The sequence below is a fragment of the Giraffa tippelskirchi genome, chromosome 7 (assembly GCF_054371585.1).
Source record: "Giraffa tippelskirchi isolate mGirTip1 chromosome 7, T2T-mGirTip1v1.2.pri, whole genome shotgun sequence".
Classification (NCBI taxonomy): Eukaryota; Metazoa; Chordata; class Mammalia; order Artiodactyla; family Giraffidae; genus Giraffa; species Giraffa tippelskirchi.
In genome coordinates this window covers 76,027,072-76,040,307 of record NC_137281.1, presented here as the reverse complement: position 1 = coordinate 76,040,307, position 13,236 = coordinate 76,027,072, and the positions used below count along the sequence as shown (strand labels likewise).

The 13,236-nt window shown below is 35.0% G+C and overlaps 1 protein-coding gene across 7 annotated transcripts in view; it reads left to right on the top strand.

Moving 5' to 3' along the window:
* Positions 1 to 13,236, top strand: part of AP3B1 (adaptor related protein complex 3 subunit beta 1) — a 234,808-nt gene that overhangs the window by 115,130 nt on the left and 106,442 nt on the right. For all 7 annotated transcript variants that reach the window (XR_014058467.1, XM_081505951.1, XM_081505949.1 and 4 more), the window contains one exon: positions 6,948 to 7,124. Coding sequence is in view for 6 of the 7 variants with exons in the window: in XM_081505951.1 (XP_081362077.1) it covers positions 6,948 to 7,124 (177 nt within the window). In the remaining variant the exon portion in view is untranslated. The remainder of the gene's footprint in view (positions 1 to 6,947; positions 7,125 to 13,236) is intronic.

Here is a 13,236-nt window from a genome sequence, read left to right as displayed (position 1 = left end):
TACAAAGATATGTTTCCTAATGTGGCCGTTAAGAGGACCTACATGCGATGATAACCACAGTACCAGTGAGCACACCTAGTGCCCAGATCCTGTTTGTTTTCTTTTGTTTTAATTGAGATATAATTTCATACCATAAAATTCACCCTTTTAAATCTAGAATTCAGTGACTCTTGGTGTATTCACCAGGTTGTGCAATTCCAGAACCTTATCATCATCCCTAAAATCAAGTCCCTAAGCCAAGGCTCCTGATCCTCCCCGTACTTCAGCCCCTGACAACCACTAATGTACTTTCTGTCTATGAATTTGCTTTTTCTGGACATTTCATACAGCTGGAATCATGATACATGGCCTCTTGGGTCTGGCTTTTTGTTTTCAAGGTTCATGCATATTGTACAAAGTAGTACCACATCTTTTTGGGGAGACTTTGGTTTTTAAATTCCATTCAGCATTGAAAGAAACCAGGACTCCAAGACTCCTTAGAGAAATGGCTGATTTTAGAGCTGGGCCACGGAAAGAAGATAATCTTGGAACATCTTTTTGGGCCATAAAAACATGGCTCTGCTCACGGAACGGTAGAGATGTCAGAATTTAAGAGTTCCCACTGGCTAATTTGAGCAACAAAATAAATGATCATAAAAGGATTATAACCTATAGAATAGGGTAAGAATATCTGAATCCAAACTGGAATGGATGGATGAATGAATGAATAAGTAAGAGGAAAGGGAAGATCTTTTACTATATTCTCACCACAGTTCTTTTTTTTCATATCTACTCTTATTGTTGGTTAATACTCAAAGTCAGGACTTCTTACAAAGACTGTATATGAGAGATTAAGAGACTGGATTTGAAAATCACATGACTTGGGTTCAAATTTAGTCTCTGCCCTTTATTAGCTTTGTGATCTTAAGCAATATTTGACTTCTCCTTGCTCCTTGCTTTTTCTTTTCTGTAAAATTGAAACACATGTATTAATGACTTTATAGATCTGTTGTGAGGAATAAATGAATCAACATAAATGAAACACTGAGAATAGTGGTTAGTGTAAACTTTTATTATGATCATGGCTATTGAATTCAGTAAGCATCCTTGTTGCTCTTTTCTGTTTTGGTTGTTTATTTAACATAACTCCTGTAGTGTTAATCATATGTCAGGCACTATTCTAAGCACCCTAAAAATATAAATCATTAAATTTAATTACAACTGTGAAAGGTAGGTTCTATTCTATTTTACATAAAAGAAAATGGAGGCAGGATTATTAAACTTTCTTACAAATATAGAGCAACATAGAGCAACTTAATTCATTTCAATAAAAGTTGTTTATGAAAAACCAAAGTGGCAAAAGAAAAATATAAAATGTTAGAATAAAAAATTTTTAATAAAATAGTTTTTCAAAAAGGAAACTGAGGCATGGATAGGTTAGGTAACATGATTAAGGTCATATAGTTAGTAAGTTTGCTTTCTTAACCAGTGCATTATGCTGTATTTGTCTTCCTTTTCTAGTCTCTTTTCTGTATACAGTTCACTTGTCCACTCACTGACCTGGCCCTGGGACTTTATCGTTGTTTCCTTTTGAATCACCCAAATTGTTGACAAATTAGGCATTAAATTGGCCCATTTGCCCATATGTGCAACTAGTGTTTGACATTATTTGTCAATAATCTACTGATAGGAAGTAGGAGCGTAAAACTTTTTCCTCATGTCTACTGAGATAGATTGGAGAAGGCGATGGCACCCCACTCCAGTACTCTTTTGCCTGGGAAATCCCATGGATATCCAGCATCTCTGTGTAACCAGACATCAGATTTCGGTAGTATTTTAGTCATTGTAACAATCACAGATACTCCTACAGGTATTTAGATACCTTATAGACAAGTGTTACATTACCTAGTAAGAACCACTTTTCTAAGCAAGAGCTAATGAGCCAAAGCTGGAAACTCTAGATCAGAGCAATCAAAGAACAGAAGTACTTACACAAATATATGTATATATTTATACACATAATTAAATGTATAAAAATAGACTAAATGAGAACTCTTGCAAAAGAAGGGCCATAATATAAAGGAAATTCTAATCTGATACTAAAAATATTGAGCAATCTTAGAAAATTTAGGGGTAGGGTGTGATTAGTTCAGAATAAAAGTGTTTTGAAGGTCTCATGGGAGGAAGAGAGTAGAGGGAGGTGAGATTATTTTAGTAGTCTCATGTATTTAAAAAGTAGTAAGGGCTTCCCTGGGTTCAATCCTTGGGTCGGGAAGATCTGGAGAAGGAAATGGCAACCCACTCCAGTATTCTTGCCTGGAGAATCCCATGGACGGAGGAGCCTGGTGGGCTACAGTCTATGGGGTTGCAAAGAGTTGGACATGACTGAGCGACTTCCCTTTCACTTTTCAAGGTGAAAATAGATTATCTTAGGGTGAAAGCAGTGGGTTTTGGTAGGGGAAATAGTTAATTTCTTGCTTATGAATAATGGCGGAGAAATGTGTGTCTGGTTATGAGAAAGAAACAGGAATGTGGAATTCTGTATTCCAGTCATCTCGTGCAGAGTTAGTTGAGTCTTGTGCTATTAGGCTTGTTCTGGTCTTGTAAGAAAGGGAGAGGCAAGGCAAAGGAGTATTAGGGCTTTCGGGGGAATGTAGTGGCTTACACGCGAAACCTGGGACTATACATGAGACCTGGATCAAGCAAGCGAGAGGCTTTCTTGGAAAAAGAATTTGTTGTATTTAATTATGTCCCTGTGTGGGCCTCAGGAAAATTTTTGATTGCATCAACTTTCTCTACAACAGTTGATGGAATATTAGCCAAGTACATACTTCCTTACAGATCTATACAGCAAAGCTTATTTTTCTGTTTTCATCAGATAGAAGATAACCATTAGTGGAATACAAAGTATGGTGGAAATTCCAAATTCACAAAAGGAAAAAAAAAAAGAAAACCTAAATGTAAAGTAAATAATAAATGTTTAAAAATTAAAACGGAAGAGTTAAAATCAAAAAGTAAGATGGAAGAGTAAAAATCAAATATATCCTACTCTAAATATGGACTGTATTCTCTCATTAGAAGACAGACTTTGGAATGAAAAACAAAGGCCAGATAAAGGCCATTTATAATTAAAACACTGTTACAAAAGTTGAAAATAGGAAAGTAGGGAAAGATAATTTAGTGAATATCAACAAGAATTTGAGATTTAAAATTAATTAAAGGCTTTTAACAGGATAAACCGGGACATTATAAAATTCAAAAAGGCCAATTTACAAAGAAATTTAAAAACATACACCTATATGTGCAAAAAATATGGCAACTAAATAAATATGTGAAGGAAAAATCTATTGTAAATGCAAGGAGAAATAGATAAAATACAGTTTTATTCTTCCAGAATGAAATGCATACTACCTGAGGATTGTTCTAACAGAGTTTCATATTATCTTGAATGGGACAGGTGAGGATTTTATATTATAAAAGGAGAGTTGAATGATGTTATTTCGTAAAGACTACTGAGTGATACTGAAGTAGTACTTTATGTACTTCTTCCCAAGTGCCTAACTGAACGCCTGCCATTTCGCAAGTTAACTGCATTTGCCCTGCCACCCCTACTTAATTCACACTTAAGTTTTAATGCATGTGGAGTCCAGATGCAGAATATTGGATCAGATTTGCTATTTGTATGCAGTTTGTTTAGATGTCTTCTGATTGTGCCTTTGACAAATTTAAATAAAATTGATTTTTGCAGGTTTTACCATACACTGTTACATTGTGCAGTGAGCTGATATTGTAACACAAAAGCTTTTAAATTGAACTGCTTACAGAGTGATCTGTGAAATCTTTCTGGATGTCTTTCTATAACTGCTGTGGTCAGCTTGGAAACCTTATTCGTTTTTGCAGGCAGGTTAATGGGTTAAAATGGCAGTGGAAACTGCCTTCTGGTAGAAGGTTTAAAAAGTGCACTTAACCATTTGCTCAGGGCATTTAGAATAAAGGATCAAGCAAAGTTACTTACAGTCCAGTTTGTCTTTGAAAATACTGAAAAGTAGAGGTTCATAATGAAAGTATTATATCATATGCTTGCATGTGTGTTATTAGTTTGGCTTTAGCCGTGGAGAACAAAAAGTGGCTAATTTTCTTACTGTTTTTTCAGTTGCTTCACATCTTTGAAAATAGTGGCCACGGATTCATAGTATCAGTATTGTACAAATAAGAGTCTTATAATTTTGTAGGGAGGGAAAGGCAGGGCTGGGACCTGAAAATTTTACGATTCTGATTCCAGCCAAATGCACAAAATTAGGTTTGTCAGTTTTCTAAGCTTTTTAATGTCATCACAGAAAGATTGGTTTCAGTATACTTACTGATATTACTTCCTGTTGTGGAGAAATTTTCTGTGTTTTTAAAATGTTACTTAGAAATTTATTACCTTAGTTCTAGACTCTCTGAATATTATCCTGGCCCTGCTGCACCACCGCCACCATCTTGAGATTTTCAGTATGAACATTTAGAACTTACTGATTTTTAATTTTTTAAAGAGTTATATTTTAAATGTATGTACTATGTTTAGAGTATTTGAATATTATTTTAATCTTAGTATATTAATGAATAGGAATATAAATAATCTCTTAGACCTTTGGGGGATTGTCCTTTTAACTGAAAAAAAAAAAGTGTAGAACCAAAGGATTAAAATGGAGTAATAGATTGTGATATGTCATAGAATTCTAATTTTTATACTAGCAATATATAATAAAATATTTAAGAAAAATAAATCTAGATAACTGAAATCTGAAGTTGCTCATATGTTCTTATTTAGAGGTACATTTCATTATGGTAGGCAACTTGAATTGCTTCATACTGGAAAATTTAATGTACCACTCAATTACTATTCTTTAGCCCAATTTAAAATAATAGATTGGAAGTAAGATCTTAATGCAGTGTAACCTTTGGAACATTGGAAATAGCCTCTTTCTTCCCCAAAATCAGTATACAGTAAGGATATCAATTTTATCATAATACATGAATAGATCTGTAATAGCATTTAGTATTTTACTATTACTTATGCTTAGTACTTAAACTTATTATGTAAATATACTGATTTTCTTCTCTTACTAAACTTACTCTAATATTAAAGATGGTAATGTTAACATGTTATTTAAAAATGTGTACCTGATTTTAAAGTTTTCTGATGACCTCATTCTGGTGAACGACTCGACTTAGTGATGTCTAAATAATTTTTTATTACTTCTCAAAATGGATGTTTTGAAGGAATTTGAGATAGTAGATATTGTGATAAAATTCTCACTGTGCAAAGGTCTCCATTCTCACTTTCTTCCTTAACAGTCATACTGTGTACAGCTGTGAAACTGTAATGAAAACATTGGGACTTTATTTGAGAAATTAGAAAAGGACTTCATAAAGAGTCTTACCTCTTCTTGTGATGCTACTTCTTAATGATAGCCAGTGGCTTTTTCATTTATTATAAAAAGCAAATTTTCTATACTGGTGGAAAATGTTTGCAGAAACTAATTTGCATACCCCTTCAAATTCCTTTTGGAATAAGGGAGAATACAAATAAATAGTATTAAAACTAATTTGCATGCTCTAAATAAAATGTTCTTCTTAATGGTGCCGGTGGAAGGTTTCCAATTTTTAGCAAAGCATTTATTTTTAAGAAACAAATTATATGGAAAGGTACTTTACTAAAAATATATAATGAAAAATGCCATATCGGACAAGTTTATCTTATTCCTATTTCTTTTATTGATGAATAAATAGTAGATTTTATAAGCAGATCTTGGTAATTTTGTCAGTGCTGTAGGTACAGATACATAGAAAACAATAACAGTTTTGATTTGGAATCAAGGCCTTAAATGGGTCCTCTGTTCTTTTGTATTGTCCATGGCTTCTCAAAATGTGGTTTGCAAGCCACCTGTCTCAAGAGTCATCTGTGATTCTTCATGGAGCATGGATTCCAGGGCCCCATCAGAGAACTACTGTCTTAGAACTGATACCAAAACCCTATAGTCCTCAGTTCAGTTCATTTCAGTCGCTCAGTTGTGTCCGACTCTTTGCGACCCCATGGACTGCAGCACGCCAGGCCTCCCTGTCCATCACCAGCTCCCGGAGTTTACTCAAACTCTAGTCCTAACCTTGGATGCTTTGTATAGCCATTGAGAGTTGTAAACCAATGCCCTGGAGCAAAGGTCAGCTGACTTTTCCTGTAAATTGGTAGATAAGTAAATATTTTCAGCTTTATGGGGAATGGCAGCCCACTCCAGTATTCTTGCCTGGAGAATTTCATGGACAGAGGAGCCTGGAGATACTGAGCAACTAACACAATTGTTTCAACTACTCTTCTGCAATTACAGTACAGGAGCAGTTGCTGCTGCTGCTACTGCTAAGTTGCGTCAGTCGTGTCCGACTCTGTGCGACCCCATAGACGGCAACCCACCAGGCTCTGCCATCCCTGGGATTCTCCAGGCAAGAACACTGGAGTGGGTTGCCATTTCCTCCTCCAGTGCATGAAAGTGAAAAGTGAAAGTGAAGTCGTTCAGTTGTGTCCGACTCTTCGCGACCTCATGGGCTGCAGCCTACCAGGCTCCTCTGTCCATGAGGTTTCCCAGGCAAGAGTACTGGAGTGGGGTGCCATTGCCTTCTCCAACAGGAGCAGCAGCAATGATAAAGAAACAAATGGGCTAGGCTAGACAGATTTGGCCCAGGAGTTTGCAGATCTCTGATAGAATCAAGATTCTAGACCAGTGGTTTTTCCTTTATGAAATCAGTTTTAATCAGATTTTTCTGGTAAGTGAAGAAAATCTGTAAATATAAGAGGACTTCCTGGATATACGTTAAATTAATTAATAGATGTAAAACCTTTTATAATATTTAAAGCTTTTTCTATGTTAATATTAAGGAGAGTGTGATTATTTTATTTGCAATATTTCTATATTATCTGCTTCTACTATTAGGTTCCTGTGGCTAGAGCAAGTATTCTTTGGCTAATTGGAGAAAACTGTGAACGAGTTCCTAAAATTGCCCCTGATGTTTTGAGGAAGATGGCTAAAAGCTTCACCAGCGAAGATGATCTTGTGAAATTGCAGATTTTAAATCTTGGAGCAAAATTGTATTTAACCAACTCCAAACAGGTAAGAGACTAATCCTTCGTCTGCCTATGTAGAATCTACTCTCTTCTTTGCTCTAATCAAGCAGCTATGTCCGTTTATACATTAGTCTGTCCATTCAACAGTTACCAGGTGCCTGTTTCTTTAAGGTTTTACTTTAGATCGTAGTGGTGTAAAGAGATGACGTTCTAGTCTAATTGAGGAGAAAAACATAAAAGAATGAAATAGTACATGGTAAGTACTATAATAGGTGTATTGTGACACAGTGGAACTCCAGAGGAGAAAGTTATTGAAAGTCTGAAATAGGAGGAGGAGAGAGGTCAGACCGAGTTTCATAACGGATAAGACTCCTGACTAAGGGCTTTTAAGGAGTGGTTTACTATACAGAATAAGGAGAGAGGAGAGCAGGGGGTCAGAGTCGTGACACAGCGTGGTGCCCCCAGGAAACTTAAAGCTGAGTTTGGAAAGGTAGGCAAGGGCAGGACTTGATCCTCCACGTGAAGGGAAAACCATTAAATATTTTTTAATAGTGGTATAATTGACCATGTTTGCAGTTCAGAATATTCACTTTTTAAATCAGTTGACTTTGTGGAACTGTTGATTAGAGAAATAGCCTGTATGTATAAAATGCATAGAATCACCTCTGTGTATAAAATAGGATCTTTCTCATTCTTTTTCCTTTGTCTAAATAGCTGTTTAGACAAAGGAAAAAGAATGAGAAATTCTCAGGTAACTCTTCAAATTAATTTCTGTATATTTTCAGGTTGTCTTCATTCCTAATTGTGATGTGAGTTGTATTAATATAGCTTTGACTGGTGGGTATATCAAATATGTGACCAAATAATCACAAGTATTTTGAGCATATTTCTGTGATTTAGATTTTATCGTTACATTTTTAAGTCAATCTTTGAAAGGAATCAGTTAGTCATTTCCAAGTATCATGTAAATTAATTCATGCAATGAGTTATTTTTTAAAAACTGATTAAAAGAGGAGAAAACTGTGTTTGCTGTTGAGTTGCTTCTTTATTGATAAAAACACTGTTTTAGCCTGACATTCATTGTTTTTACTAAGTTAGTATTGTGAATGTTACCATGACACCTAGAATATATGATTTTTATGGCCTTATCATAACAATGGGCTTCCCTGGTAGCTCAGACGGTAAAGAATCCGCCTGCAATGCAGGAGACCTGGGTTTGATCCCTGGGTTGGGAAGATCCCCTGGCGGAGGGCATGGTAACCCACTCCAGTATTCTTGCCTGGAGAATCCCATGGACAGAGGAGCCTGGCGGGTGACAGTACATGGGGTCACAAAGAGTCAGACACGACTGAGCTACTAAACACAGCACGTCATAACAATGGTTTGGCTGCTATAAATAAATCTATCTTATAGATTATCATCAAAGAAAAATAATACAAAATTATTATGTATTATGTACTAACACTGAAGTAGTTATGTCTTATAAAACTAAATAAAGGTTCTTTGGAACAATAAATAACCAATAATAGAGCATAGTACTCTATGTTCAGAAATTGTAAAGTTTATTCCATAACTTTTTATTCAGTGACTTTAAAGACAACATAGTTTGCACTCAGCTGTTTCTCTTTCTTGAACTCATTTTTGGAGCTGAACTTCTGAAGTGTTGTATTGTGTATTTTAGAATGATATTCTAGATAACCATAATAGACTTGACCACCAGTTGGTGAAACAGTTATGTTTAGAAAAAACAACTCATTGTTTTTAAATGATTAAATATAAAATTGATGAACAAAGGTATCCTGTAAGGTTGTGTTCTATTCTACAGTTTCTCATTTCTCAAGGAGTTTTAGAGAATTCATAAGTGAGAATCAGCACTAAAGAATAATGTTTAAGTTCCATTAACTTGACAGCATTTTTAAGTTGCATAATTCATAATCTACTGAATATGAGATGAGACTAAAATTCTTATAAATGTAAAAAAATATATTTTCTATACATGTTAATTTTAGCCATCTTTAAAACTCAACTAGGGAGACCAGGCCACAATGTTCAGAAACCGATTTGCCATGATATCCCAATATTTGTTGGTAGATCCAACTTCCCTGTGGCCTAGATCTCTCAGTGAGCATTTTCAGAATTTTTATTGCATTATTTAATTATAGGGGGTGTCTAGATTGATTTTTATCAGATATAGGAATTGTATGCCTAAGAATAATTGAATAATAAACTTCTTTAATATCTCAGATGTCTTTATTTAGTGTAAAAGAGATTTTGAAACTAGTCAACAGTCTGCTTTTGGTAGTATTGAGTAAATTCCTACTGGGCAACTATAACCTCTGGGAAAATACAAAAAGGAAACAACTGCCTGAAATCTCTGAAGAGTAATTAAAAGTGGGAAGATTCTGAAGGAAGTTGACACTTTTCTGGGTCCGATCCTGAATTCAGTCTTCAGTTGGCACTATACATAAAGACTGAAACTCCAAAAGGAAACCCAGAGTCCTCCTGCCTGAGGAAGTTGAAGACAGAGTTTAAGAGAAATGCAGGGAATTCCCTGGTGCTCCAGTGGTTAGGGCTCCTTGCTTTCACTGCTGAGGGCCCAGGTTCAGACCCTGTCAGGAAACTAAGATCCTGCAAGCCACTTGGTGGGGTCAAAAAGAAAACTACCACCAAAGATACTGAAAAGTTAAGGAAGAATTCTAGAAAGGAAAGAGCCAGTGTGAGGAGCCTCAAAATCTGAATAATTCTGTCCAAGTCTCTGGCTGACACCTGAAGCACATATATGCATGGTGGCTTTAGAACAGCACAGTTAATAATAAAGGAACTAACTGCAATTTGAACAGCACTGAGGAAACAGTCTGCACTTTGAACCCAGTCTAAAATATAGCAAAGTTTAGGGTTTCTACACTACAGCATTCATAATGTCCAAAGTAAATCCCAATTTACTCAACATAAGAACTCGAACAGAGAATTACTATTTAATGGGTATAGAATTTCAATTTGTGAAGACATAAAAATTTCTGGAGATTAATGGTGGTAATAGTTGCATAACACTGAACTGTGTACTTGTAAATGGTTGCAAAGTAAATTTTATATTTACTTTAGCACAATAATAAACAAGAATAGGAAAATATGACCAGTTTTCAAGAAAACAAAAACCAGAAACCAACTTCTAGATGACTCAAATGTGGAAATTTACAGGTATAAATTTGAAACAGCTTTTATAAATGATTAATGACATAAAGGAAAATGTGTTCACAATAGATGAAAAGAGAACTCTTAGCAGATAACAAAAAACAAAAAACAAATGGAAGTTCTAGAACTGAAAAACCAACATTTTGTTTAGTATTACATATTCTTTAATATTTTAATTGTTTTGGTATGGAGATATAAAGCTATTCATATAGTTTCTAAAAATTATGATTAAGACTCTGTAGATGAACTGTTTTCTGTAAGTTTCTTTAATTTTCTGACTTTGGGCTCTTTCAGTGGAAATTTAGAAAGCAGTTGGTATGTGATGACTACCTTAAAGCTATTTAATGTCAATCACTGGAAGTCAGGTCGTCATCAAAAGTACGGGCTCAAATATTAGACTGTCTGACTTCAAATACTGTTTTACCACTTACTAGCTACATGATTTTGGACTGATTATACAATCTACCTAAGACTTAGTTTCATAATATGTAGGATGGGAGTTAGAATAATATGGTCAGTTATTTATAATTCAACATATATATTCCTAAAAATCATTATGCTTTACAGAAATGCACAAACCATAGGGATTATTGCAAAACTAGAACCAGAGATACAACACTCAAAAAATTCGTTGATGACCCAGGCTCTTTGCAGTGACATTTATACCCTTTCTTGGATAAATTTTCTTGGCATTGAAAAAGTCAAAATAAAACATATAAAGGTAAAACACTCAAGATGACAAAAAAAATGTGTATACTGTAAAATTTTTTAAAATCTGGTTTTCTGTATACTATCAACAAACTATGAGGAAGAGAAATTAAGGAAACAGTCCCATTTACCATCACATTAAAAAGAATGAAATACCTAGGAATAAACCTACCTAAGGAGATGAAAGACCTGTATTTGGAAAACTATTAGACACTGGTGAAAGAAATGGAAGTTGTCACAAACAAAAGGAAAGATATACCATGTTCTTTGTTTGGAAGAATTACTTTTGTTAAAATGACTCTGCTACCCAAGGCAATCTACTGATACAGTGCAATCCTTAGCAAAATACCAATGGTGTTTTTCTCAGAACTAGAATGGGTAACTTCAGAATTTGTATGGAAACAAATTCCAAGTAGCCGAAGCAGTCTTAAGAAAGAACAGAGCTGAGGGAATCATACTTCTTGACTTCAGATTGTATGTGAAAGTGAAAGTCGCTCAGTCGTTTGCGACTCTTTGCGACCCCAGGGACTACACAGTCCTTGGAATTCTCCAGGCCGGAATACTGGAGTGGGTAGCCTTTCCCTTCTCCAGGGGATCTTCAGATTGTACTAGAAAGCTACTGTAATCAAGACAGTATGGTTCTGTCACAAAAACAGACATATTGGTCAGTGGAACAGAATAGAGAGCTCAGGAAAAGAACCCCACACACTTAGAGTCAATTCATCTATGACAAAAGAGGTAAGAATATACAATGAAGAAAAGATAGACTCTTCAGTAAGTAGTGCTGGGAAAGCTAGACAGCTATGTGTAAAACAATGAAATTAGAATGTTTTCTATCACTGTATACAAAAGTAAACTCAAAATGGGTTAAAGACCTAAATGTAAGACTGGATAGTATAAAACTCCTAGAGGAAAACATAGGACACTCTTTGACATAAGTCACAATATTTATTTGAATCCATCTCCTAAAGTAAAGGAAACAAAAGCAAAAATAAACAAATTGGACCTAATTAAACTTAAAAGCTTTTGCACAGCAAAGGAAACCATCAACAAAATGAAAAGACAATCCATTGAAAAGAATATATTTGCAAATGGTGTGATCAATAAGGGGTTAATATCCAACATATATAAACAGCTCATGCAATTTGATATCAAAAAAGCAAACAACTTGATCGGAAAATGAGCAGAAGAACTGAATAAACATTTTTCCATTGAGGAAATGCAGGTGACCAACAGGCACATGAAAAGATACTCAGAATTGCTAGTCATTAGGGAAATCTGGATGAAAATCACAGTGAGATAGCACCTCACACCTGTTAGAATGGCTGTAATCAAAGAGAACACCAATAACAAATGTTGGCAAGGATCTGGAGAAAAGGAAATCCTTATACACTGTTGGTGGGAAGGTAAATTGATGTAGCCATGGTGAAAAACAGTATGGAGATTTCTCAAAAAAACTAAAAATAGAACTATCATGTGAGCCAGCAATTCAAATCCTGGGTAGGTAGCCAACAAAAAAATACAAACAAAAGCACTAGTCAAATGATACATGCAAAAAAAAAAAACAAGATGCATGTGCCCCAATGTTCTTAACAGCTTTACTTAACAATTGCCAAGTTATGGAAGGAACCTAAGTATCTGTCAACCAATGAATGGATAAAGAAGATGTGATATACATATATATAAGTATCTGTCAACCAATGAATGGATAAAGAAGATGTGATATACATATAGAGAGAGAGAGGGGGGAGGGGGGAGGGAGGAAGGGCTAGATATAGATATATCAATATAATGAAACACATATATGATGTATAGTATATATACATATACTATATAGTGTATATTATATGTGTGTGTGTATATATGTGATATATGTCTATAATGAAATACTTGCTCATTCAGTTGCTTCAGTCATGTCTGACTCTTTGCGACCCTATAGACTGTAGCCCACCAGGCTGCTCTGTCCATGGATAATGGAATACTACTCAGCCATAAAAGAGAATAAAATTTTTGCCATTTGCAACAACATACATGGACTTGGATAGCATTATGCTAAGTGAAATAAGTGAAACAGAGAATGACAATACTGTGTGATATCACTTATATGTGGAATCTAAAAAGTACAACAAACTAGTGAATAAAACAAAAAAGAAGTAAGTTCATAGATACAGAGTACAACTGCTGGTTACCAGTGAGGAGAGGGAAGGGGGAGGGATGATATAGAAGTGAGAGGAAAGATTGTTATAGGATTTTCTGAA